This window comes from Larus michahellis, chromosome 8 (assembly GCF_964199755.1).
Source record: "Larus michahellis chromosome 8, bLarMic1.1, whole genome shotgun sequence".
NCBI lineage: Eukaryota > Metazoa > Chordata > Aves > Charadriiformes > Laridae > Larus > Larus michahellis.
This window is the reverse complement of record NC_133903.1, coordinates 25,389,060-25,416,337: the sequence shown is the minus strand read 5'-3', so window position 1 is coordinate 25,416,337 and position 27,278 is coordinate 25,389,060. Positions and strand designations below refer to the sequence as shown.

At 40.6% G+C, this 27,278-nt stretch overlaps 2 protein-coding genes across 4 annotated transcripts in view; one reads left to right on the top strand and one right to left on the bottom strand.

The window, feature by feature from the left end:
- NTMT2 (N-terminal Xaa-Pro-Lys N-methyltransferase 2) overlaps window positions 1-1,936 on the bottom strand; it is a 41,243-nt gene extending 39,307 nt beyond the window's left edge. For all 3 annotated transcript variants that reach the window (XM_074597086.1, XM_074597092.1, XM_074597095.1), the window contains exon 1: window positions 1,717-1,936. The gene's annotated coding sequence lies outside the window, so the exon portion shown is untranslated. The remainder of the gene's footprint in view (window positions 1-1,716) is intronic.
- Window positions 1,937-1,970: 34 nt separating this feature from the next.
- KIFAP3 (kinesin associated protein 3) overlaps window positions 1,971-27,278 on the top strand; it is a 72,233-nt gene continuing 46,925 nt past the window's right edge. Inside the window, exons 1-10 of the mRNA XM_074598788.1 lie at window positions 1,971-2,107; window positions 6,963-7,094; window positions 8,362-8,516; window positions 9,494-9,549; window positions 10,039-10,180; window positions 11,750-11,849; window positions 12,624-12,748; window positions 13,144-13,242; window positions 13,920-14,098; window positions 16,442-16,604. Of these exons, the coding sequence (XP_074454889.1) occupies window positions 2,076-2,107; window positions 6,963-7,094; window positions 8,362-8,516; window positions 9,494-9,549; window positions 10,039-10,180; window positions 11,750-11,849; window positions 12,624-12,748; window positions 13,144-13,242; window positions 13,920-14,098; window positions 16,442-16,604 (1,183 nt within the window). The 5' untranslated portion in view covers window positions 1,971-2,075. The remainder of the gene's footprint in view (window positions 2,108-6,962; window positions 7,095-8,361; window positions 8,517-9,493; window positions 9,550-10,038; window positions 10,181-11,749; window positions 11,850-12,623; window positions 12,749-13,143; window positions 13,243-13,919; window positions 14,099-16,441; window positions 16,605-27,278) is intronic.

Below are 27,278 nucleotides of genomic sequence, written 5' to 3'. Positions count from 1 at the left end.
AGATGCAGATTGTCAGGTACTTAGTACTCAGGAAACATCAGCCTATTTATTTATATGACTTCAGAGTTTAATGTTTGGCTCATGCTTATCTGAAGACCTGAAATCACGGAAGAACTATTCTCTGATCAGGTAGTCATATATACTTTTTTCTTTATGACAGCCATTAATATAAAATGTTACTGTGATAAAAAATAGAACAAGGGTAGTAACAAAAGTGTTATGTTCTAGCAAAGTTTTGTAAATTCATTGCTTTAAGGTAGCACTTTATATTTCATGGGGCACTTTCTTTTTCCATTTTCTGTTAAAACAAAGGCAGGGCACAGTACGGATACCACAAAATATTTTTTGCTGCTCTGTTGCAGGTTATGAAAATTTAAGAAATCTTAGTGTTCAACAGGATCAGTAAACATTAAGTATTTATTCTTATTATTTATTTGCCACAATAAAAACAAAAGCTTAGTTACCTGAGTATTATTTATTTCTGTATTACCCCTATGACTCTGGGTAGACAGCCATTTCAGCTGTATGTAATGGAGCTGTAATACAGCAAAGAGCATTCCAGCAAACGACACATGCATGGATATGCCCTGCATCTTACATTCAACTGCTGTTAGTTGCTGCAGACCAGTATTGTCCTTTTATTCTGAAACCCAAAAAACTACTCCTGCTCCTCAGACAACTCTTGAAATAAACGATCTCTGCCAATCCCACACAGTTTTATTGAGTTTCACAAATATAAGCAAAAATGAAACCCCTATTTCGAGAAAGTACAGAGAGAGTTCACAAAGCCAGAAAGACACTGGTGCCTCTAGTTCTACGTGTTAGTTTCTAACCAGATGGAGAACAGGAACCTTAGGCAGCTGAGGATGGGCCTGCTTTACCTCTATCATGGATATTAGAACAAATAGCCTAGAAGAATCTCCATTTGGGACTGGATGCTGCTTTTGTACAAACTTTAGTTGAACTACAACCCATGAAGATAATTTCTGATACCTCTTGGATATGATGCTGTTTGATGGTTCTTTAAAGTGACTGGGAAACAAGGTAAACACACAAAGGAATCAGGTGCTGGCTGCAGAGTGTAACTTTTCCGACATGATTTTGGATTTCCAGCCACTTGCCTGAGGCTGGACCTATAGCAGTAACACCCCCATCCCTCCTGCATGTCAGTGGCTGAGCAACAGTGCTGCTGACCCAAGAGGAATATTACACTTCAAAACACCTTGGTGACCAAGGCTGCCTTAAGGTCGGGCTTTGCTAAGAGGTGGTGCTGAGGAAAAGTGACAGCTCAGATGGCCATAATGGGGCGGGACACCACAGCAGCCCTTCTTCAACTGTTCCCTAAATAATGTAACCAGGAAAATAAAATGCCCTTATTCCTGCTGCTTGCAGCTTCCTGAAGTACCAGGCATGAAAAAGCTGGGATCTTTCTGCAAGGGAACAACTGTTTCTTGACTCCCTCATGGCTCAAAACCCCGTGGCCGTGCCCCACCTGGGCCCCACTCCCCTCAGCACCATGAACTTTGCTGGGCGACCAGCCTCACCCGGCCAGCCCTGCGCGGGGCCTGCAGGCCGCCGTGCCCCAATGTCCCTCCCGTGATGGCGCGGGCAAACCCTGAGGCAGCGAGCGCGGTTGGCAACGGCCCCACCGGGGTGCCCTCGGGGGGGTCGGCTACACCCCCTGATCTGCGAGGGCCCTAGGCCCGGGGAGCTTACCTAGCACGGCGGGTGGAGGCCGCTGCCCGGCCATTGCACCCTGGAGGGGCGCTGGGAGCACAGCACAGCACGGCGCCTCCACGGGTGCCAGCGGGGCGGGGGGAGGCCGCCTCACACCTCGCGGCCGCGGCCTGGCGGGACAGCGCGTCCCCCGCGCCTGCAGGGGGCGCCCCGCCCGCCTCACCCCGCCGCGCGCTGCCGGCACCCCGTGCAGGCTGGGCGGCGGGGGGCGCACTGCGCGTGCGCGCGGGCCGCGGCGGCGCGTGCGCGGTGAAAGGCGGCGGGGCGGGGCTCGCGCTCACCCTGGTAACAGCAGCGCTGCGGGGCCGCGCCCTGCCGAGGCCTCTCCCCTGGCCGCCATGCAGGGCGAGGACGCCCGGTACCTCAAGAGGTAACCGGGGAGGCTGACGAGGGTGCGGGGAGGGGGTGGCTGTTTTGGGGCCGAGGCGCGGCAGGTTGTGGTGGGGGTTGGAAGGGGGCTGAGGCGCGGCAGGTTGGGGCGGGGGAGCTGGGCGTGGGGCTGTGAGGGGAGGCAGGTTGTCCTGAGGGTGTGGCGTGGCGTCGCGTCGGTGGAGTGTGGGGGGGTTGTGGGGTGGGGAAGCACAAGCGTTGTGGGGCTGAAGTGTTTCAGGCTGTGGTGGGGGCTGAGTGGGAGGTTGTGGAGTAAGGGGGCAAGAAGGGGCTGTGGGGAGGTGATGGGGTGTGTGGCTGAAGTGTTGCAGGTTGTAGTGGGGGCTGGCCTGGGGATGGATGCATGGGTGGGGAGATGAGAATGGAGTGCGTTTTGAGAGGGGAAATTATGAGGTGACTGGAGGGACTGGGATTGAGGAGTGACTGGTTTGGGAAGGAGGAAGATAGGTGCGAGGTGTTTGGGTGCGTGGTTTAGGAATAGGTTTGTTTGGGGCAGGCTGAGGGGTGGCTCTCTAGTGTGGTGGCCAGGATGCTTGGATGGAGACTGGGAGGAGGGAGGTTTTGTTAGGTGTGAGTGAAGGTTTTTAGGTGGGTTTGGAATAGGCTATGGGATGGGTGGCATGCTGGTGGTAACTGTTCGGGGGAAGGCGGTAGTTTGGAGGGATGTACTGGTTTGGGGATGGCTGTGGTGGCATTTTACGGTGTACATTTGGGATGAGGCACTGAGGTGACAGCGAGTGGAGAAGAGAATGGATGTCATTAGGAGATGAGTGGGGAGGGTCATGTGGGTATTAGGGGCTTGAATGGGGCAAGTGGTTGGTTTGGGGAATAGGCAGGCCAGGAAGGGGCTGTTAGGCAGTAAGGGCGGGTTCTGGGTGCAGCTGGGAGAGATGAGCTGATTTGGAGGAGGAGATAGAGCATGGCAGATTGGGGTGGACAGGTAATGAGGTGGGACAAATGGAATGGTTTGGGAGTTGGGATGGTAAACTGAAGGTGAGAGGATAAGTGTTGTGAGAAATGAGTTGTAGTATGAATCCATGTAAAAGCAGATAGGGAGGAAGGATGGGATGAGAAGGTGAAGAATAAAAGAGTGGATGGGGACTGCTGGAGTGGGTATGAGCTGGTTGTATTGAGCAGTGGGAGGGTAGGCTGTGGTTGGAGGAGAGGGAGCAGAGTATGATTTAAGGCTTAAAGATGATAAGGTGACAGAATGGGTGGCAGATGTAAAGAATAGCTAGGGATGGGTTGTGGAGGGGAAGTGTTGCTAGATGTTAGCAGCACAGGTAAGAAAAGATAGCAGGTGGAGAGATGATCCTGAGAGGTAACCATGGTGTATTAAGTGGTGATCTGTGTTTGATGTTAATGATGTGGTGATGAATGGTGCCTATATCTGTTTGGCAGTGAGACCATTCAGCCTAAAGAATAGTGTCTGAGCAGCCAGCTATTGGATCTCCATCAGTTGTTTCAGGGCAAAAGTGCTAGCAATCTCAAAAGATGTCAGACCATTTAGGGGCCTCTGTTAAGATCTGAGGTGTGAACAGTGTCACTTTCTCCTACCATGCAGGTGACTTTATTCATCACATCTTGAATCCTGTGGAGTTCCTGGTCTCTTTTTTTTTTTTAACTTCTTTTCCATCTGATTAGGATTTGCAGAATTTGCTGTTTAGGCTGTCTGGGTTATGCTTCCCCCTCATCCCCCATGCTACATATTAAGACACATAATCAGAAACAGCGGGGGAAAAAAACCTCTTGATAATCTGTGAACACTAGTTCTGTCATATAAATGTGCTAACAGGTAAAAATCAAATGGCTGCCTGCAATTAAATGAACAGCTGTCACTTTAGAGCAGTGCCTGTTTTTATCCTTGTTTATCCTTTATCCATGTTCTGTTTGTGCTGTCTTATGTGATCTTGGAGGAGTCGTCTTTATTTTGTAGTCATCCCCACAGCAAGCATAGTTTTCTCTCTTTTAGGGAGCATGAACCAAAAAACATCTGTGCTGTTTAACATGACTAGGTTTGTGTGCAAGTCTGGTACTTCTCTGATCCCTATTTCCCTTTGTCATCCTCCATGAGCAGTCCCCCTCCCACCAAGTCTGACTTGCTAGAATTTGTTATTGGATTTTCAATCTTATCCATGTGCACAATTCGTGCCACTTGTAATTGGGATAGTTTGGTTTTGCTTTTTCCCCCTGAAGGAATTAGTTAATAAAGAGTATTAGCACTCTAGCTTTGGTTATGTGAGCTCAGCTAGCACAGCTTTTGTCTGTAGAAAAGGCCTTCCTCTTTTAAACCTTTAATAGAGCAGGATTCTTGTTGACAAAGCAGGCAGTGAAGTGAAAGGATGGGCTCATGCATGTGAGAGCTCCTCAGTGCATTGCTGTTTATACTAGTTATAAGAATGTCTGTATTTTTAAATGTTTTATAAAATGACTAGATGCTTACAAACTCAAGATGGACAGAAAATCAATAAAGTAGATGTTTGTTGAGTGTGGGGGGATTTTTTTTCTCAAAGATTTAATTTTTTTTGTGATGCTGGCAATCTGAGTGCAGTGGTTTACAAATGGAAAACATCTTCAGTGTCTGGGCAGTGCATTTAAGTGTAGGTCTTCAAGCAGTTCACAAAGTAAAATATTTTCAGAGGGGGAACTTGAATGTGAATTGATTTGTGACTCTTAGCTTGGAAACAGCTGAAGTAGGGAGGATGGTTATCAGTGTGACAGGGCAGAAAAATCACTGCAGCTTTAAGTTCTTCAGCTTACCCGTCTGTCCCTCTTAAGGAAAAAAACTACATATGGGAAATGCTAAAACTGTTTAAGCAGTCTTAGGCTGAGGATTTGCTGGTCACTAAGCTCATCAGTAGTTTACTGCTGGCAAAAGGAGGAGGTCTCATGCCTTCCTCTTAATCCCTGCTCGTAGATAGAAGTGTTATTTCCTTTCTGTAGCGCGCTTTAATTCTGTATCTGAGCTATTAGTTCAGCTTAGTTCCTGTAAAATGATAGCAAACTCCTTCAGGCCCACTTGTTCTCTAGCCATCCTTTTCTTTATACCTGTAAATTTTACCAAGCTGTCACTTATAAGAGCTTTGTCTGTCAGGAGGAGCATTTGCAGTTGGGATCTCCTGGTAGGTCTAAATATGGGGGAAATATATTTGGGGTGGAGGACTGAGTGCTGGTTTCTTTTGAAATAGATTTGCCATAAGCTTTCTGCCCTGCAAGGCTGGACCTTGTGAGAACAAAGAACAGACTGTAATGAAGCATCTACTTCAAAGTACTATCAAAGGAAAAAAACGATAAGTCTCTTTAAAAAAAAAAAACATCTTAAGTGATAAATGGAGTTCTGCTACAATCTCATCAAGCAAGATGTTGCTCTTTAGCAGTGAGCTATATTTGTTTGCCCTGTAGTTTTGCATTCTTGTAAGGCTGGTAGTTGAACTAGATTTCATTTCCCACAGCAGACCTTTCTGTGGGTTTTTTTGGGCAGCTGTATCTCAAGAAAAAGGTATTTTTTGTACTTGTATTCTGCAGAAGGGAAGGCAGCCATCATAGCAGCTGCATAGATGGAGGCACACATTTCAAATGCTTTCTGAAGAGAGTGGTTACACTGAAGGCTGCTTTGGGATTTGCTCACATTTCCAGCTCTGTGAGTCTGAAGTAGTTTTCCCTGGTCTAATTGACTCAATGCTATAGCTGGCTGCTATCTCACTTATGCTGATACAACTACTGGTGAAGCCACCAATAAGTCTGTTTGTTGACATGATCCATGTAAAAAAAAAAAACCAACCAACCAAAAAAAAAATCCCAACCCCCAAACAGACAAACAAACCCCCCCCCCCCCCACATGCCAAAAACCAAACCTGCATTAGGGACTTGTTTTTAATCTGCAGTGTTTTAGCAGCCTGGTTTATGGCATGACTGTATGTACTCTATTGGCAGTACCAAGGGAAAAAGGGGCAAGTGTCAGCTTTACTACCAAAGACAGAAATGTGTAACTGTATTCTCTGGCTGTGTTTCTGCCATCACTTGAAAACAGAAATGAGGTGTATCTTCATGGCCTTTATTTTAATCCAAGGCCTATCTTCATGGCCCTTGTATCTCTGCATGGAGACGGAGCTGCTGGCACAAAGGAGGAGAGAGCAGGACAGGCCCTTTTGTCAGTGATGTACCCAGAGTGCTTTCCTGGAGAATGCTTTTCCAAAATATCTGTAGCTGTAGTAAAGCAGTTAGACATGCTTGACTTCAACCTGTTGATGGCAGCTGTTGATCTGGCAACAGACACGAGGTGAAGAACAGTAGCAAAGAGATTTGTGCTTCAGGAGAGAATAGTTAAGTTGAAATTCAAATTATTTGCAATTCATTCTTGGTAGATTTTTAACTATAAAAATTTAGTGAAGAGAGTCTTTAACGAAAAATTTCCATTTGTAAATGACCACACTAGATCAATGCCATTAGCAGAAGATTTCTCAATACTGACAATGTAAGAGGGAATCAACTGGGAAATTCACCTTCTCTGTGAAATGCATCTTTTTCCTGATTGTAGTTCCTTAAGAGAGTTGGGAGACTTAAAAATTAAAAATTTATCCTGTTTCTTCCGTACTTTACTTCTGTGACTAAGGCTTGACCAATGGCTTGGTTGTTTCTGTATGGACAAGAATATGCCACTAGCACTAAGCTTTGGTACAGTTTTGTGAAATTAACTATGGTGTGGAAGGAGGCCAGTGCTTGGGTTTAGGGTTTGAACAGAACAGGAGGCAGGTTATTGTTACTGATCTATGTGCTGGTATGTTTTCTGATCTTATAATTTGATCCATAATTAATTTTATTTTTCTTCATTGCAGGAAGGTAAAAGGTGGCAACATAGATGTGCATCCATCTGAGAAAGCCCTCATTGTCCACTATGAAGTGGAAGCAACGATTCTGGGAGAGCTGGGAGACCCCATGCTGGGGGAGCGCAAGGAATGTCAGAAAATGTAAGGTCATAGCAAGTTCTGATAGTTTTGTCTGTTTTTCATAGAGTCATAAATTCAACAACTCAAAGCACTAACAGCCTGTAAGAATTAACATGTTCTAATCTTTATAAAATTTAGTGCTAGGTTAGCAGAGAGTTTAGAAGCCAGGAAATAACATGTGCCTAGGAAAGTTAACATCTAAAACACATGTTGTAAACTGTTTTTCATCCATGTACTTAAAGGTGTTTTGTAAAGAAACGTGATTATTCCCATTTTATGTGATGGGAACTTGAGGTAGGGAAAAGTGAAGTGATTGGTTCCTTCTCAAATGGGTGTTAATGTTGGAGCAAGTAATGCTATTGAACCTTTTGGCAGCCTTATGGTCTAGCTGTTGGCTCTCCTGTTGTTTTGATGTCACCCCTGCTAGTGATTGTACTACGGTATCTGCATTTTAGTTTTGCCTGGTATTTTTCTTTTAAGTGCATTAAAACATTCCCCATTGGAAAAAACCCAAAAAGTTACCATAACTTTAGTTTCCAAGCTGCAAGTTTGGACCTTTCGTAGATTTATCTTATGTCTATACTGAATTATTTTTGAAAATTTGAGTTGAAGTGGCTATCTGTGTGAGTGCATGTAAGAAGAATAATTGAGGAAGAAACAGAGAATCCTTAAATTGTTTCAGATTTTTGAAGATATCAGAAATGTTCGTCTGTTTGCAGATGCAAGTTATGCTGATTCATCTGAAATGTGGTGGAATTCCTTTTTGATCCATCTTATTGCTAATGCCCACAGAGATTTCTTCCTGCTCGTTGCTTGTGGCTCTAACTGCAGGTCTGCCAGAGCAGAGAGAGATTCCTGGAAAGAGACACTCCTGGCACTGTAAAAGAACCTTCCTGTGTAGTCAACACCCGTAGCTGTTTCTCATTTTGTATTTTTTAGGTACTCAGTACTCCTTTGCAGTCCTGTGCGCTTTTTTGGGGTATATTGCAAATAAATTACTGTCTGCTGCGTCTTAGATGGTTATAAGGGATCTGTTCATACAGCTGCATTTAGTGTTGCTGCTTGTCAGCTGATGGACAGTTAAGTTTTGTCAAATCTGTTTGACAGTGAGTTCCCGTTTGGAGTTGTAGAGAGACACTGCTTTGACATTACCTTTGTAAGCCATGGCACAGGTGTTGGGGGTATCAGGATCATTTCTACTTCAAGAAATTAATGGTTAATTCGTTCATAAATCAACGGACTGAAGATAGAAAAATTTAAAAACTGAAGAGACCTATCTGTGTTGCAGCATTCGGCTAAAGAGTCTTAATGCAAATACAGACATTGCTTCCCTGGCTCGAAAGGTGGTTGAAGAATGCAAGCTCATCCACCCCTCCAAACTTGCAGAAGTTGAACAGCTGTTGTACTATCTGCAGAATCGCAGAGATGCCTCAGCAGGAAAAGGTAAACAATACAGGAGTAAAGTAGCCTGGGACTGGGGTGCTTCAGCACTGAACAACTACTGTGTGAGGTTTTTCTAGCTGAGGTCCTAACTTGCTTGATGTATCAGTTCTCAGGAGATAATGAGAGTGGGGAAGATGTATAGTTAAATCACACTTGAAAAAAATACGATCTTGGAGCAAGATTGGAGGGAGTTCTTTTAACAACCAAAGCTTTTTTGTTTTTGTTTTTTTTGTTAGTTGAACTTGGTATTGATGTTTCTTACTGGCTGCAATAGGACAGGAGGAAATGGCCTCAAGTTATGTATGCCAGGGGAGGTTTAGATTGGATATTGGGAAAAATTTCTTCACTGAAAGGGTTATCAAAGATTGGAACAGGCTGCCCAGGGAAGCGGTGGTATTGCCATACCTGGAGGTGTTTAAAAGATGGGCAGATGTGGTGCCGAGGGTCATGGTTTAGTAGTGGTTTTGGCAGTGTTAGGTTGATGGTTGGACTTGATCTTAAAGATCCCTTCCAACCTAGATGATTCTATTATTAATGTTATTTATAGGTGTTGATTGTAACTGCTTGGTGTGTTTTACCCTCTTTTATTCTGTATATATGTGTCTTGGTGTATTGCAGGGAAGCTTTGCCACAGTGTACAAGCAGAATCAAAGCTGCTAAGGTATCTCACTGTGGAAGTGAGTTTTGTCAGTCTGGGCTTGCACTAAGATTTATTACCCTTTCTCCCCAGCTGACTGGACTGTAACTGATCATTTAGGCTGAAGAGTCAAAAGGCATCTGAGGGTTTATTTTGCTCCCAGTGGGCTGTTCATCTTCAGAAACCTGACATACCTTAGCTGTGTTAGTCTGACAGGTCAGCTGGACACAAAAGGACTTTGACCTCGATTTAACCAGAATGTTTACTATGAGAATACTGGATATGTTTTTTGTCTGTGAGTATGCATAACTTAACTGCAACCATGTCTTTTTCTTTATAGAAAAGAAAGAGAAATCTAGTAAGCCAAAAGATCCACCCCCGTTTGAAGGAATGGAGGTAAATATTGGTGTTTGAAGAGAAATGCAAACCTATTTACTACTTAAGCAGTTATATAAGGCGGGGGGGAGAGGAAGGATTCTGGGGGTTTTTTTGCTTCTTGTTTTTTAAACAAAGAACTTGGTTTGGAAATATTGCACAATGGAATAAAAATCATCTCCATAAAGGGTAAAATATTTGACTTGCATATTTCCCCCTCCAACTATAGCACGCAGCAGGACAGCAAGTGAGGTCTGGAACATCGGACAGGATGCAGGGAGTCATGTCTGAACATCTTTTGTTTTTTGTAATTAAATCTTCTCAGATTTCCTGGTGTTCATTGGCAGTGATTCTGGATGTGTTGATTTTTTTTCCTTGTATTTTTTTTTTCCTAAGATCTTAATCAAAGCTGTGCACTCTTTTGTCTTGCAATTGAGTAATGTCGTGATTGATTGTCTTGAGTTGACATCTCTTTTTCTCTGTGAAACCCCCGCTTATGACTGCTTTCAGATTGATGAAGTTGCCAATATCAATGACATGGATGAGTACATTGAGTTACTGTATGAGGACATTCCTGACAAGGTGCGTGGCTCTGCCCTCATCCTGCAGCTGGCTAGGAATCCTGATAATTTGGAAGAACTGCTTATCAATGGTAATTTTAAAAACCAAGGGTAACTTTTCTTAATGTTGTGCTGTTTATTTGTGGTGCTTTCTTCTCATAGGAAAAGTAGTTCACCTTTTATTTGGTTTTTTCTCTAGTTTACGAGGCTTTGCTTCTCAATACGTAATAAGCTGGCTGTCAAAGCCCAGTTGGATCTTTCTACAAATGGGTGCTGCTTAGACTGTTCTTAGGTGGGCCTAACAGAGAAATCTTCCTGGCCTCAACAGGCTTCAGCTGGCTTTTTTCTGATCCTAGTTATTTTGATGCTAAATCAACTTTAGTTGGCATTGCTGCTGGAGACAGGAGAATGTAGAGCTGTATCCTGAAGATCAGTAAACCTGCTTTGAAAATGGGATTTGCAGGCTGACATAAGTATAGGTGTCCAGTTTCCAAGAGAAATAATAAATTGGATGTGGATGCATCATCAAAGTATTTCACTAGCACACCATACTCTTTTTGTTTATGGATCCATTTTGAAGTCTTATCAGAATGCACAATAGGACACGTTCACACTGCTGTCAGTTTGTGTCTGCATACATACGTGCTGTGCCACGTGCGTTTTGAGAGCTACATCAGTGTGGAATAGTGTGTGTTTTGTAAATATGTACGCGTACATGTATATACGTTCTCATTTACTGTTGCCCCCTCTCTTCGGGGGGGGGGGAGGGGCGCGAAAAAGGAACCTTATAAAGGTGTCAGACAAACAAAAGGTAAGGGCAGTCCAAACCAGACCTCCAAAGTAATGCTAGGTTCATGTCTTGTTAACTTAGTCTTTTTTTTCCCTTGCTTCCTTTGTATCTTTTACTCTTCTACTGAGCCGTTATACCCCCACATTCCTTGAGTAACTGATGACTTCAGTGTGTACTCTACCCATCCTGCAATGTCAGCAAGCAAGATTGTTATAAGAATTGGAATGGGAGGGGAATGGCAAGCCATCAAATAATGGCTCGTCCCCATGAGTTGTTGCAAATGTTTCAGTGCTTGAAATTACCAGTTGCTGCCTTTCTTGTTCTGATCACGTAACATAGTGTACGTGAAGAGGGACTGGATAGGGGAAAGTGAATGGAAAACATAAGTGATTTGGAGAGGAAAATTAAGCTGAAGTATGACAAGAAGAAATATAAACCAAATTATTAAATAATACAAAGTTGCTACAGGGGTGAAAATAAATACAAAGAAGTGGATGAAAATGGATAGTTGTCAAGGTAAAATTTAAAGGGGATTTGGAGGCGAACGTGGTGATGTTCTAGGTAGGGGCCACAGTGTAATGTGGAACATACAGCTGGCAGAGGCCAGAAGATCTTAAGGTTGGTGGTAGTTTTAAGATGACCTTAGTGTTTGGTTGCAGTTTTCTTGTGTGTTGGCCCTTCTTAGGGTTTGTGATTGGATGACCATCTCCAAACAGAACTTGTGAGCAGTGTTACATGTTAAATTGAGATACCTCTGAAAATCTTCCATGAGAAAATTGATAGATGTAGAATAAGATGTATTCAAATCCTGAGTCTCAAAAGACGAGGGAAGTGAAATGCTGATGCTTATCTAACTCTTGTTTCGCTTCAGAAACTGCCCTGGGTGCATTGGCTAGAGTGCTGAGGGAAGACTGGAAGCAAAGTGTGGAACTTGCTACCAATATAATTTATGTTTTCTTCTGCTTTTCTAGGTGAGTGCAAAGTCCTTGTGTATAAGGGATATAAGAACTTCTCTCTGCTTAATGGCTTTTTATTTGTTTTCTGCACTGCATTACAAAACCTCACTGAAACAGTGAAAAAAAAATAGTGGAGACGGAAACGCATTTGTTATAAATGACAAAATTGAGGCACAAAAAGAACCCCCATGGTGAGGTAGTGTGTAGTAGAGCTGAGAATAAACTAGTAAAGATTCTGACCCATAGCTTATAGGCTGAGCTGACAACTTGTATTTCCCTCAGCATTCCTACAGGGAAGAAATGGTATTCAAAATGGAAGTGAGTGCTTGCTCTTATTTAGATATGCCGGAGATTCAGCATACCCTACTTAGAAGTAATTTGAACAGAATTTGCATTGTAACTTGATTTTAGACTTCTATTATGTTTCTCATGAGTAGTGGGTCCTGTAAAGCACTTAGAATATGAAAAGTGGGGCTGATTAAAAAACATTTTCCTTTACGCATGAAAATTGGAATGTGTTTTTATTTTGACTTGGAACAACACACTGTTGCTTGTCCTTTTACAATTTTGAAAAAAATTATTCATGTTTTCAGGAATTGTTTTTGTTTTGAAATAATTTTCCAATAGAGAAGTGTTATAATGGGGCACAGAATAAATACCTTTTTTTTTTTTTTTAATACTTCATGTGGTGCAGTGTTGGGACATTGCTACCATAGAAGTCAAAACAGATTTGAGGTTTGCATTTATTATTTTCCTCACGGGTGTGTTTGTTTTTTTTCTTCAATGTAGTTTTTCTCAATTTCATGGAATAATCACACACTACAAAATTGGAGCTCTCTGTATGAATATTATAGACCATGAACTGAAGAGACATGAGCTTTGGCAGGAAGAACTTGCTAAAAAGAAGAAAGCTGATATCCTTTTCATATGCTGGGGCAGCTTGATGACTTCTGACTTGTCTTGATAGCTGTTGTTGAGTTACACGAGGTGAGCATACAGAAACTTCTGTGAAAGCAGTAGAATTTACTAGAAAGTGCAAAATATAATTGCAGATATTAAGAAAATCAAGAATGAGAAGTTTGGGCTGCTGAAAAGATTAAGCTGAAGTTACTAAAACAACACAAGAAAAAAAGGTTTTATCAGCAGTATGTTTTAGGAACACTTTTGCTCTCTGTTGCTGAGGTGGTGTCTTTCTACTGGCTATTCCATAGTTTTCTTGCTTTTTACTAGTGATTGAATACAACTTTGAGGACAGTAGTCATCTAGACTGTATAACTTTTATCTGAACTCCTTAACTTCTGCAATTTACTTGATGAAGATCCTGAAAACCAAACACTGAAAAAGGACTATGAGAAAACTTATAAGAAATATCAAGGCCTGGTTGTCAAGCAGGAACAGCTACTCAGAGGTACCAAATCAAAATAGCAAATTATTTCCTTGTTGGTGAACATGGGTAGAGGGTTCTATTGGATGCTTGTTACAACCAGGATATGTTAGACATATTGAATGTGTGGATGAATATGGAAGAGCATTGCCAAAGGATAGGGAGGAGATGAGTACCTTAGAAATTGTTAGCATGCTGTCAAACAATCTGATTATGTGATTTGTCAGTCTTAGAGGAAAAATAACAAAAGTGGTCCACTTAACTGCTCTTTTGCTCATGATGTTGTTTGGGAGGAGTTGGGTTTCTTGTTGTTTTTTTTAACTTTGGCTAGCAGCCTGTGTCTGACTCAAGTTGAATAGCTTTCACTCTATCTCAGTTTTTGTACAAAAATATGTTTAATGTCAGATTGAAATGATCTGAGTGGCAAAGCTTTCCTGGAAGGGCATTTTAATGGTTCCCACTGGAATTGAAAGAAAAAAAAACATACAGTGATCATAATTATTTTTTTCAAAGCTGTTATTAGAATTAATGCTTTCTAAACAGGAATAAAAAGCATTCATAGTCAGTTTCCTTCAAAATGCATTGGGAAGGGAGTGGAATGCTTCTGAAAGCTTTGTCTTAAGCACTTAATGTGTATATAGAGACTTGTTTAGTTCTATTGTCTTTGATCTGTTGGTATGATTTGTATTGGACTTTGTTAGTTGCACTTTACCTGCTTCTAAATCTTGCTGAGGATACTCGCACTGAGCTGAAGATGAGAAACAAGAACATTGTTCATATGTTAGTGAAAGCACTGGACCGTGATAATTTTGAGCTGCTTATCCTCGTTGTATCTTTCTTGAAGAAACTCAGCATTTTTATGGAGAACAAAAATGATATGGTAAGGCTCATAGCACTTTACTGCAATATTGGAAAGGTATGGACTTTGAAAACTTTGTGTGGTTGGAGGGAAGAGGGAGACACTCTGTCCCCACCCTAAATATCTGTAGCACTTTTGTTACTAGTAAAATGAGCAAAAGGAAAGTAGTACAACATCCAGCCATAATGTACTGCAAACATTTTTGAAGAACTGTAATCCGAGACAGTGAAGCTACCTCAAAATATGATACATGAAATGCCAAATTTTGAAGTCAGCACCCAAGTCTTGTCATACCCCCTCTTCTGGAGATGCTCATGACCCTTCCCCCAAACTAGGTTATTTTGAGAGCATGTGTGTTGTCTCCGCCATGTATTGTCTTGGAAAGTGAGGTAGTTATTCTTTTGCAGTTTGCTAGACTAGTTTACTTATTTCCTAGGTCAGCTTGGTCTCCAAAGGCACCTCACAACTGTTCCTTCATGTTGCCAGTAGCTCCTAAGAACTGGAGGCAGTGTTATTCTTAATAAGCTTTTCTTAGGTGAAGTCTCAAACTTCTGAAATTGTAGTGGGTTTTTTGTGACTTTAACCTCTAGCCAAGTATCTCCTTTATTAATTCCCCATGGCTGTTAGTAGATACATGTCTTCACTTTTGTGCTTTTATGCCAGTTGGTTAAATGAAGATGATAAATTTTCCTTATCCAAGGGGTAATCTGAGATTAATGTTACATTTAAATTGTGAGAGGAAAAGATCTGTGTGAATGCAATAGAAAATTAATTGCATCTTTGTTACTGGAACTGTCATTCACATGCATACGCACTGAACACTGCAGATGAGTTACCTCCCTTATTTATATATGGGTATCCTATTTCTTAACAAAAGTCAGACAGCAAGCATGCGTTTTTGGGGAATGTAGACTGTTTATCAGGTGATTGGTCATTGATTTAGTTTATACTTGTGTAGTGCCCTGAAGGACTTTATTAGGAAAATAAGGATTAGCTCTCCAGCCCACTGATTTGCTGGCATACTTGCCGCATTCCATTTGATTTAGTGGAAAGACAAATGAAACAAATTGTTGAATTTATTGCAGTGTGTTTTCAACAGTTTTGAAAAGACTTTTGAAAAGGTTTGTATGCTTCAGGTCATCTGTCTGTTTGAGCATTCCTTACTGATAATAAAGAAGATACTTTTTTTTCTCCACGGTATTATTAAGGAAAGCTACCAAGAAAGAAGAAGGTGTTCTAATGTTTATATCAGGCAATAACACAAAAATGTCAAAGGCAGAATGAACCAAGATTAGTTGTGCAATGCCTGATTCTAAGTAAAACGGAATAATCCACATATATTTATAGCACATTCTTTCCTTTGGTATCCAAAGTGACATATTAAATTCAAAGCAGTGAAGTAGGAGTTCTTGCTATCTGATTGTTTTTGATCAAAGGTGTCCAGTCAGTTGTTTGATTATTGCACTGTGTCATGTGGGGAGTGCTGTAGTTTCTTTTCTTTGTATTTATTCTGTGTGTATTTGTAACTGGAAGGCTAGTTACATACATGCAAAAGTTTTAAGAATGCAAAGTAATTTTATGTGCCGCCTCCTGGCCAAAGAAGGTTCTGGGAAACAAAAAATGAATGCATTTAAAAGATTATGTCAATAAAAGCAGAGAAATGTTGCTTAAAAGATGATAAAAACTTTCTGAAGTCTTGCCAGTCAATGCTCAGATGTCTTTTCTGGCTGGTAAAGCGAACATGATCTCAGGAACTGATACCACTTCTCAGTTCCTGGATTCCACTTCTTAATTTGAAAGTGATACGTGTTTCAAGATTACTTTCATGCTTTTATTAAATTAACGTACAGGACAGCATGCTGCTTCTGAGAGCACATGCAAAGTTCTGTCTAGGGGTTCATTTGAAATTTATAATGAAAGGTCTCAAATTCTTTTTGGATGCCAATTTTCTGCCTTTTTTTGGTTGGGTATCTCTTTGACTCTGATGTCAGTTGCTCCAGGGTTGCTTGTGTTTTAAGTTTAAATGAGTTCCCCGCCCCCTAATCTAGTCTTACAAGTGATGACTTGACCACATTCTTGCAGTATTCCAACTGTGAGGAATATTTCCAAGACATCTGAACTGTTCAGCTCAAAAACTTTTTTAATCAACATTACCCAGTAACCCAATCTAGAAGAATTCAACCACACAGACATAAGCAAAGCTGTTTCAGATGAAAATGCACTGACGGTTGCTATTATGGGTACAAATTGGATATGTATTTGCATACATGTGCATGTGAATATATAACACACTGAGAGGGGTGTTATATTGAAGACAAAGCTAAGTTTGGATGAATTATGGATTTTCTTTTTCTTGATATACAGGTTGAAATGGATATTGTTGAAAAACTTGTGAAAATGGTACCCTGTGAACATGAAGACCTGCTGAACATCACTCTTCGACTCTTATTGAACCTTTCCTTTGACACAGGCCTGAGAAATAAAATGGTACAAGTTGGTCTGCTTCCCAAACTCACTGCACTTCTAGGTATGTTTTCTTTTGTTCTAACATGAACATTTCAGCAGGGACAGTGAAGCTGTTTGCATCATGACATAGTGTGCTTAAAAGTTGCTACATCACTCTTCTCTATGTCAAAGAACTTCCTCACTACTCCCAACTTTTTGTCATTCAAATCATCTTTTCAGATGCAGGTTTAAATGGAATTTTAAACTAACATAGTTCCCAGTAGATTTATTCCTGTGTTCTCTTAAACTGTTGAATGAGTCTTCTGGTCTTTAAAAATGACCTTGACAGCTACCTGAAAACCATGTCAGCTGACACATGGGTGATGTTTGTAATTTTGGGGGAGCATCTAGGAAATATAGCTAGCAACTTCAGAGCTTAGCTGATGGAGATACCAACTACCTCTCTTTTTTTTTTTTTTAAATGAAGCTTGATATATGTGCTGCCTCTTATCACCTTAATGGTGCAGATAGATCAGAAACTTCCCAGCTTTGTCAGCTTCAATTCTAGGCAGACTGATTTTTAGATTTTCAGCTTGACAGTCTGTAACTTGTGTTAAGATCACGCAGGTACTTCAGATAGAAGTGAAACTTTTTGTTGTCCATAGGGGAAAGCCACGGAGACAATAAGGAGTTTGGAAAAAGCAGAAGATGTCTGATTTGGTCATTGTGTGCTGGAGTTCTGAGGAGGAAGTTTTTGTTGCTTCTTGTGTACTCTTTTGTTGATACTATTTAGAGGCCGCTTAAATGTTTAGCAGGATTTGGCCATAAGAATTGCTGAGTGCTCATTCTTAAGTGAGGGATGAAGATCTTGTATTATGGAGCCCTAAATGTGTGAAACACTGATGCAAGACATTGTTAAAGCTTTCTGAGATTATGTTGGGTTTGGGATTTACTGAACCCAGTGCAGCTGGTGTATCCAGATGTGACTGGAACAAGTGGAATGCAACAGTGACTCGATGAGCTTTCTCCCCTAGCTTTGTATAGTCTCTTAGGATTGTTTGCCTTCTCAATCTTGCATTCAACTTCAACATGGCCTTATTGCTGCTTAGTATACAAGTTAATACCATGAAAATTTACACTGCTTTGGAAGCAGATATTAATCCTGTTGGTGATTAATATAACACCTACCTGATATATCCTGAAATGCCTCAGATCTTTTTATGCTTTCTGCCCTACAGCCATGTTTGCACTCGATATCCTCCTCTGGGCTGAGCTAGGAAGAAGAAAAATGGCATTTGGAATCCCTCTTCTTTATACTTTTTTTTCCTCAAGACAATGTTATTTGGCAGTAAAGTAAACTGATAAGTGGAAGCTGGTCAGGAAATATATAGTTCTCTCATTTGAGAGAGGATCTGACCAGGTAGTCTGGTTCAGCTTGGATTGTAAGCTTTTTGGAGCAGGAACTTGTCTCTTTGTTTGCACAGCAGCTAGTACTGTGGTCTAAGGCTAGGGCTTCTGAGTGCTTGTCACCCCAAGCAGTGGTACAACACAAATCACTGAGAAGTCCCTGCTCCCAGAAATTCCTAATTTAATGTTAGAGTCAGACTAGACTCATCAGTTAAATACCTGCTTTCCAGTGTCTGTATCTACTGAGAGGAGAATTTCTTTTCATATGACATTCTCTTGGACTTGTAAATAGGCCTGTATGGAAGGCCGTTTGGCTCAGAAGAACCGGCTGCTTAAATTGCAGTCTGTTCCTGAAGTGGCTGTTAGGGTAATCTGCAGCAAGTTCTACTAGTGCTTCCAGAAGCTCCATTGTCTGTCTGGCTGTATGGGCAGTTCCTCTTTCCTTGGCTTGGAAGTGTTCAACACCTACCCCCCACCTTTTTTTTTTCTTCATAGAGGCGTGTGCTGTTTGCCCTTGCTCCTCTCTGTAGAATTGCTTGATAAATATTTTGCAGTGTGATGGTTAGAAAACGTAGGTAGAAATATTGTCTGTTACTTGTTTCTTAAGCCAGATCTGTGGTTTGTGAGACTCTTCTTGATACAGTGGTTCAAATAATTCTCAAATACATCACTTTGTGTGTCCTGTCTCAGGGAAGCCTGCAACCTTAATAATAAAATAATCATGTGCCAGATGCCCCTTTTATACAGGTTACTTCGGTATTAAACACACATTATTCAAGTCAGTACCCTTCGGCTTACATTTGCAGGTCACCTTAAAGTGCTAACACACCTCAACAGCTGTTGACAAGTTACCATACAGCTCCTAATGCCCAGAGGTCAAGTTTGTTGACTCAGCCTACTGAAATTTAACATTTGTGCATGCTGTGCCTTTGAGTCTTTAGCACTGGGTTTGAGTTGAGTATAAATTAAGTATAGTAAGTGCTTAAGAGGTGATTTGAGATTGCAAAGAATTAAAGGACAGGATTTCTCAAGCAGCAGTTTAGGACTGAGGTGGCTGCAGTCTGCAGTTCTGTAAGATGTGGCATTTTCCCAAGGGACACTTAGTGGCTTGGGAGCGGGAAGGCTCTAAATGTAAGTGGAGGCTGGAAGCGGAGGGGATGGACTGGCTTCAAATGAGCTATCAGGAATAGATTAAGTATGGCATGGATATATTGGAGAAGGACCATCTTTCTTTCCCTCTCACTCCAGAGTGTTGAGGCCGCTGTTGAAAGCATGGACATGAGAAATTCTGCTTAGTCTTGGTTTCCATTTTAATTAGCCATTTCTTTTTAATAGTGCCAATGCCTGCTTCCCCGTGTAGCTTTGCCAGTCAACACCACTTGCTAGTTTTCGCGGCTTCTCTTCACAAGTCTGAACTATTGTATATGACAAGACTCCTCTTGCTCCCCCCAGGCACCCAAGTTAATCAACTACAGCTGATCTTTGTTATGCTCTGAATCTCAAAGAACTGGGTGCAGTTGAGGGAAATTTAGCTTCAGACTTGAGATCAGATGCTGGAGCAGAGCTGTGAAGGCTTATGAGATACAGCCTGCTGTATTCAGGCTTGTCCATACACAAGCTGCTTGGGGAGGTATGAGAAGAGATTTTGTTGATTTGTGTGACTTCAGTTCTTTAGGAAAACCTTGTAATTGTGGAGTCACCAGGACGTTACAGAGAACATTTTTTGTACTAGTGGCTTTGCTTTAATACTTAAGAAATTATATTTACAGAGTGATCTCTCTTTTTTTCTACATTTTCTGTGTGAATGCTTTATGTGCCAGTTTACGTGAAGTACAGCTTCAGTGGATTAAGGTGAGAATCCATGTGAATTCACAAAGTGGTTTAAACTAGAGGTTTGCCTGAAATGTGAAAATACAGGTTCAGTGCCCTCTAATCATCACCCTGGAAGGAGAGACCAAAGCAGCCTACTATAGACTATGAAAGGTTTGCTTTGCTCTTACAGCGTTCTCATTTTGCTTTGCATGGCATAATTCAAGTGAAGGGGAGTAGGGGAGTGACTTGCTCCAAATATAGTAGAGCTTGGTGCTTAGTGTACTCGCTTGTGAAAGGTACTCTCACTGAAGGGGGGGAAACATAGAGCTGAACTTTAAGAAAATAGATTCACATCCTTTCTTCATCCCTGGGAATGCTGTTCTGTTGGACAGAAGGAAGATGTTACTCTTTTTCATAATTCTTCCCCTGGATGTGTGATTGGTTTCTAAAGTAAATGCCCTGGCAGCAAACAGAATACAACATTGTCTACAAGGAAGAATAAAAAAATCTCACTTCTTGTTTGGACCAATTCCACTTTGTTTTTCAGTTAACTGGCCAAACCAAATACAAAATTTTTAGTACAGCTCTCTTAAATATACTCACAGTTTGTGATTCACATTCTTCTAATAAGGGTGCTATTTTGTGCTGTGTCTAAGTGGTTTCTTAGCCTTTGTGAAGTGAGACAAATAGTTCTCCATTCTCCATGAGAACAGCAGGCAGTTTGTACAGCAGAACCAGCTGAGTGCTGCTGTGTGTGTTATGGCAGGCTGCAAAACTCTTCTTGGTGGAGCCCTGTTCAGAAGGAGCCGCTGGCAGGAGCGAGTGTGGCAGGCAGTACTGGGGTTTCTGTGTCCACCCATAGGTTAGTTACTTGTCTCAAAAGGGTCTAAATAATAGGAAATGGTGCAGAAGCTGATACAGTGGGAACTGTGTTGCTGCTCAAAGTGTAAAAGGAGTAGGTCTGTCTGCATGCAGAGAGTGAATGTTTCTTCTATGAAGATCTTCATCCCTTTGAGCTGCTGAGCAGTTCTTAGGTGTACTGCATGCATATTGTCTTGAAATGCCTTTTTTTTTTTTTATTCACTTCCCAGTGCAAGCCATGCTTAAAGAATGAAAACCCAGTATGCTTGGAATTCAGACTAAAGTGTCTCTTCTTGGTTGCTTGAAATTACTAGCTGCTTTTAAAAATCAAGGGCTGACTGAATACAGGTATTGGTGAGCTGAAAAGTGGGTGGGTCACAAAACAGTACAATTTGCAAATCAGGCCCAAATGGGACATGGAGTGCAGGAGGGTTGTGCCTATGGCTGTGGGAGTGTATCATGGTGCTAAGGTGTTCAACCTCAAAAAGATTTTAGGTGGTGATGAATATCTTAGGTTATGTTTTCCAGTACAGATTACAGTTACTGAAAGAAAATTGGCTTTGCGTATTTGTATTCAGCCAAGTAGGTGAGCATTTGTTATACAACACTCTGAAATAGAGTATAATCAGTCCCAAGTAGCAGTGGTATAGTTTTGCCATCACAGTATGTATTGAGCCTGTATGCCTTATTAATGTGAGCTTCCTGGTCTGATGTTCTCAATTTCTTGGTGTTCCAAGACTTAGCATCAGCATACTGAGAAGTAGTAGCCACCTGATCCTACATAGAAGCCTACGGGCTGTGCAATAGTTTGCAAACTCCAAAGTAGGTCAGATGTTTCTATTCTTTAAGCTGCAGATAGCCAGAGCAGAGGGTAACTTTGACAGTCTGATTTAGTCCTCAGTGAAGAGTGTCTTCACTAGGTTCATTGATAGAATTTTTGAGAGTTTTACTATAACTAAAACATTTTCTGGAATCTGCTGAAATTAATCTGATATTTTTCCATTCTTTATGTTAGGTTTAATGAGCAATCAAAGAATTGCCAAACACTTGTATGTTGGGTTTCTTAACAATCAAGTCTTGATACGGTATGCAGCCAAGCTGGATTATATGTTGACTGCTGTTTAAAAACCCAAGAAGTACTTTGCTCTCTAATTAACGGAGTGCTGTGGGTTTTTAATGTTCTGTTCCTTTTATGAAAGTTTCTTTTAAGAAGGCTTAAAGTAGATGTGTTCTCTTTATGAGTTCACTTGGCCTTTTTGTAATGAACTACTTATGGAGCTTCACACATCTGTTGAAAAATGGAGCTTCTTATAGGCTACTGCAGTGTTTTTTCTGACTTTAATAGGCCTCGTTTATCCTATAAAGAAACATACATTTTCTTACCTGATCAAGTGAGCAAACAATAGGGGTCAGATGTGGCAAAGACCCTAACAAAAAGCACATGTCCAGCCATCAGGGTGAGGTAAAGTCATATCGGGATTGCTTGAAGTTATTAATGGCAGTAAAATTTATGCTTCCTCCTGTTTTCCCAATTAAATTGAGAAACCTTTTTTTCCGAAGGTGGCTCTGCAGCAGCTGGTTCCAATACTTGTTGTGTGAATATTGCCTGGGGTGTCTCCATTCCTTTATAGTAGAGGCTGGCTGAAGCACATTAAGTAACAGTTCAACTACAGGGACCAGTCTGTTGGAAAGCAGTAATTATTAAGGGATTTATTTTAATGGTAGGGTTTTTTTATCATTTGTGGTGAGTATGGCCAAGGCTTAAAAAAAAAAAAAAAAAAAACAAAAAAAAAAAAACAAAAAAAACCCAAACAAACCAAAAACCCATGACAACAAACAAAAAACACCAAAAAAAACCCCACCAAAAAAAAAAACAAATGAAAAACATCTCTTGAATATTCAACTTTTAAATCCTTATTAGAAGTGCGAATAAACCTACTAAGTCTAACTGATTAAGGAGAGTGTTGCGTGCATGATGTGTCTTAGAACCCAGCACTTATTTAGGTATCTTAACAATGGCTTAGGCACCAAACTTTAGTATTATTGAAGAAAAATTGACTTCTGATGTTGAGAAACATAGAACTCAGAATAGAGAGACATCAGTATCGCTAATTGTATTTGAAGCAGAAGTAGAATCCTTACTAACTTTAAGGTAAAAGCCTTCACCATATCCATGCTTCGTGCTACCGGTAAATTGTAGTGAATTTTCAGGAAAAAATAACTGAAATTCATAACATCATATTTTATATAATCTTATGAGTTTTTGAAGCCTGGAAAAGAGAGGAGGCTCCGGCAATACCTTATAGCAGCCTCCCAGTACCTAAAGGGGGCCTGCAGGAAAGGTGGAGAGGGACTCTTTATCAGGAAGTGTAGTGGTAGGACGAAGAGTAACGACTTTAAACCGAAAGAGGGGAGATTTAGATTGGATATCGGGAAGAAATTCTCTCCTGTGAGGGTGGTGAGGCACTGGAACAGGTTGCCCAGAGAAGCTGTGGCTGCCCCATCCCTGGGGGTGTTCAAGGCCAGGCTGGATGGGGCTTTGAGCAGCCTGGTCTGGTGGGAGGTGTCCCTGCCCAGGGCAGGGGGGTGGAACTGGGTGATCTTTAAGGTCCCTTCCAACTCTAACTGTTCTGGGATTCTCTTGTGTAAGATTTTTCTGACTCCTTTAACACTGTCCAGAATTGGAAACAGTGTTTTTCCATTTTGTAGCTGTTACAGGTGGATCCTTGCTAATCTGAACATTCAGCCTTTGACTGTTCAGGTGAGTGAAAGCTCATTGCTGTGCTGTGCTGCTCACAAGTGCACACGTGCATTTGGCTGTGTTATTAGCTTTTTTAATGAAGAGGATAACTTTGGTGTAACACAAGAAACTAACTTCACGAGTGTTGACTGAAAATAGAAATGCTTATGTCAGCAACAAGGACAGGAGTGGAGAGATGGCAGCAATCTAAAGATGGAAGAGCTAAGTTTTTGGAAATTCACTGAACTGATGAATGGGAAAGATCCCCTGAACCGGTATTTCTACTATGAAGCTTACATTATGTGACTAGGTAATTAATTTGATTCTTTTAATTGTTTCTTTGCATATTGCAGGAGTAAATTAATACTTAAAATAAAAAGTCTATCTAGTCTTCTGTGTGACATCTGAAGGCTTTACCAGGCATAACTTGGATGTCTAAAGCATGATGGAACAACCAACCAGCTCTAGTTTCTTGGAAAGTCCCCGTAAAGAAGGGGTGGGGCACTTCTGCTAGTCTTCCTAATCTATGGTAAAATCTTCATAAAGCCTGTATGAGGCCCAAGGCAGAAGAAAAAGGAGCACCTTTTCTAGAGCCCTTGCGAAACCTGCAGGTAGAGGGATGGTCTCAAAGGGTCAAGTGGAAAAAACTGGAGATGTGGTAGTCCCACAGATCCTAAAGTTTTAACAAGTTCAGATGTAAGGGGTAAGGTTACAATCCACTTTTCCTTTTGGAAATTTTAACTCACAAGGTTCTGCTGTTTATCTAAGAGTTTCTCAGATGATCTTCTCAAGTGCTGGAGACCAACTGCAGATTCCCCATGTCTGCAGTTGCTAAGGTGAGAAATCCTTTGTCAGTTGACCGTATTATCTTCAGACCCTTCGAGCTGATGGGGGAACAGATATGCTAACATAAAAGAAATTAAAAAATTATTGCATTATAGTGAGTATAGTGCTGGTACATCTCTATACATTCAATTTCTATTCCTTTGGTCTCTGACATACAGAGGCTTTGCAGGATGGCTTATAATTTTACATATTTGAGTAGTGTCACTGCATAAAGCAAAACTTTCTTTGTGAGGCTGGAGCCTCAAATGTCCTTTTATTCCTTATGGAAAATCTATCAGATCTGTGAGAAACTTGTAGATCATCAGTGAATGACCTTTTAAATAACAAAACTGTAATGTTTTCACAATAAGAATAATACAATATAATTGTTTACCTTTCTTCCAAGACTTTGACAGTAAGAGTGTGCTGGTGCTTGCATAGGAACAATATCTCTTGAATAATATGGAACTTAATTCTTGTTATCTGGAAGACTCAAAAGCTCAACCAGTATTTAACTTCACTTTTTGGGCTTAGTAGATTTGAACCTCAGCTTTGTACTTCAGCACCTTCAAAACATGGGTAAAACCAGTTTCCATTTCAATGTGGTAAATCATCCCGTTCTCAAAGTGAAAGGTAGCATCCTGCATTGTTGGTTTTTTTTTCCCTCCTCTGAGCAGGAGCATTTTGAAGTAAATCTGCACCATTTGTTCAGAACTGAGGCCGCTCTGTGGTGGGGCTGTGTATCCCCAGAGCCAGGAGCATGGAAAACCTCCACCTTTTCCCTTTCCCACTGAACTCCGAACACAAGATTGGAAAGGTGTTCTTAGAGCAGAGAAGTCTGAATATTTTCTAGTAATTGTAATCTGTTTAATGAAATATAGTGCAGATGTGGCAAAAATTATGTGTGTCCTATAAATACCCATTTAATTGTATTGCATTTCATCTATGTAGCTTGGTTGGAGACTTCTAAAGGAACAGCTTTGTGTGGAATGTTTTCCACCTACTCTGGAAAAGGGTGGTTCTTAACTTGATTTAAACTAAGAACCACCTCTTCTAATATCCAGTTTCTTGTAATAGCAGTTAATTCTTTTTCTATCTCTTGCTTTCTTCCTTGGTCATATCCTGACCCAAAATGTATTTCTTTTGTGGAGAAAAGAGAAGTAACTTTATCTTCTTCCTTCAGGGATAACCCTGTTGCCTTCTGTTTTCTCTCTAATCTGAATTTCTAATTGATTTATCACTGGTTTGTGCAGTATATGGGATATTATAACAATCAGCTTCCAATTTCTGTGTGTGAGTTCAAGTATGATTGGTTGTAGGACATCCTAAATAACAAAAATGGATGTGTTTTTTTTCTTTCTGTAGGAAGATCAAGCTTCAAAAAAAGGACTAAATTATGCAGTGTATTGTCTGCCTACTGGCTATACTTTGTTGTCTTTTATGAGTAGCAGTACTGCAGTGAGGTGTTTACTGTATATTTTTCAGTCTGTCTTGCATAGAGTTCCAGGCAAAGAAATTGAGCCTGGGGCTCCAGATGTGCAGCTTCATTTGTTGTCTATAGGTGTAACATTAAATAACCAAAATTAGTCATTTATTAGTCCTTTAGCTTAGGATTCATCATCATAATTCCTTCTTTGTTTCCTAGAAAAAAATAATTGTAGCCATGTTTCAGATGTGGCATGTACTTAGTTCTTTGGGGGAAGAAAACATAACAAAAAAACCTCAGCCACGGCAAAATCAGGGTTTTAAGTTAGGCTTATGGTTTCAAGCCAGTTTCAATTAACATAAAGGTAGCACAAGAAGGGTTATTAGTATGTAATTAATATTGTAATGTATTATTTACAGTGCCTGGTCTCCTTGAGTATAAGCAGATTTGAAAATTCTTTCAGGTTCTTGATAAAATAAACTGATATATCCAATATGATTTATATTTACATATGTAAATCAAACCACTATGTGTCTGAACCACACATGGAGTAACTTAGTCCAACTGTTTCAGAGCTGGTTGCAAGGAATAATAGGGATAGAGGTAAGCAGAGATACCTTTCTATCACTTTTCTCATAAGATCACTGCTAGTTATGATACATGTGAATAAACTCTTGCTTTCGGTGTTTTCTGACAGCAGTGTGAGAGGGTGTATAAATCTGATATTCAGTTTGTGACATTCTTATCCATCTAGATTTCTTATTTGCCTAATTCTGCAGCAGATTTGACTTGAGAGTATCAGAGTTTGAAACCGAAACGAGGATTCACTCTGCCACTTTAATAGGTATTTACCTTCGTTTGTGTTCTGGTTTTGATTTAGTATAGTTAATGTTTTGCACATGAGTTGGATAGGGTGTACTTCATATCTAATGTGGAGACATTGATGATTCCATTAGAAATGATGGCTACTTGAATTCCTGATCGTGTTACATTTGAATAATTTAGTCCATAATTTTTATTCTCCTTTTTACTTTAGCATTTGAAAGCTGAATGATGCTGCTGCAACTCATATTGGCATTTCAGTTTTACAGCTTTAGTGTTTCTCTTTTGTTATCATGGAGCTAATGAAGGATTTTTTTCATTGTAAGCTCATAAACTCAACCAAAATGTAGGACCTGATCTCGTGATCAAGAAATCGTATTGTTTTTCTTTAGCTTCTGCTACTTGTACCATTTAGATCTTTAACCTTAGTAAGAACAAGACATGGAATTCAGGCGTTGGTCCACAGAACTGGCACATGGCTTTTTATTAATGTTCAAAGGCTAAAAATCTGAAGCCATTTTGAACTCAGAACCCATCATGTATTTATTTCCCTCTCTAATTTGCAGAAAACTAGTTGTGAAAACAGCCCGAGGGACCTGATATTTTTCCATCCCAGCTGCTCCAGCTGAACTACAGCTGCAAAAAAAATCTAAGTATTGTTTCTATAAACTGTTGAGTGTATTTTATAACACAATAATTCCCACAAAATCAGTAACTGCAGTTAATGACCGGTTTGTTAAAGCATTAACTGCACTCAGCTGGGAATGACCAATTTCTCTGGAATGGCTGTATAAGAACTAAGGATAATTCAGTAACACTTTCAAATAATTATTTGGTTAATTAATGGCAAATTCTTGTGGAAA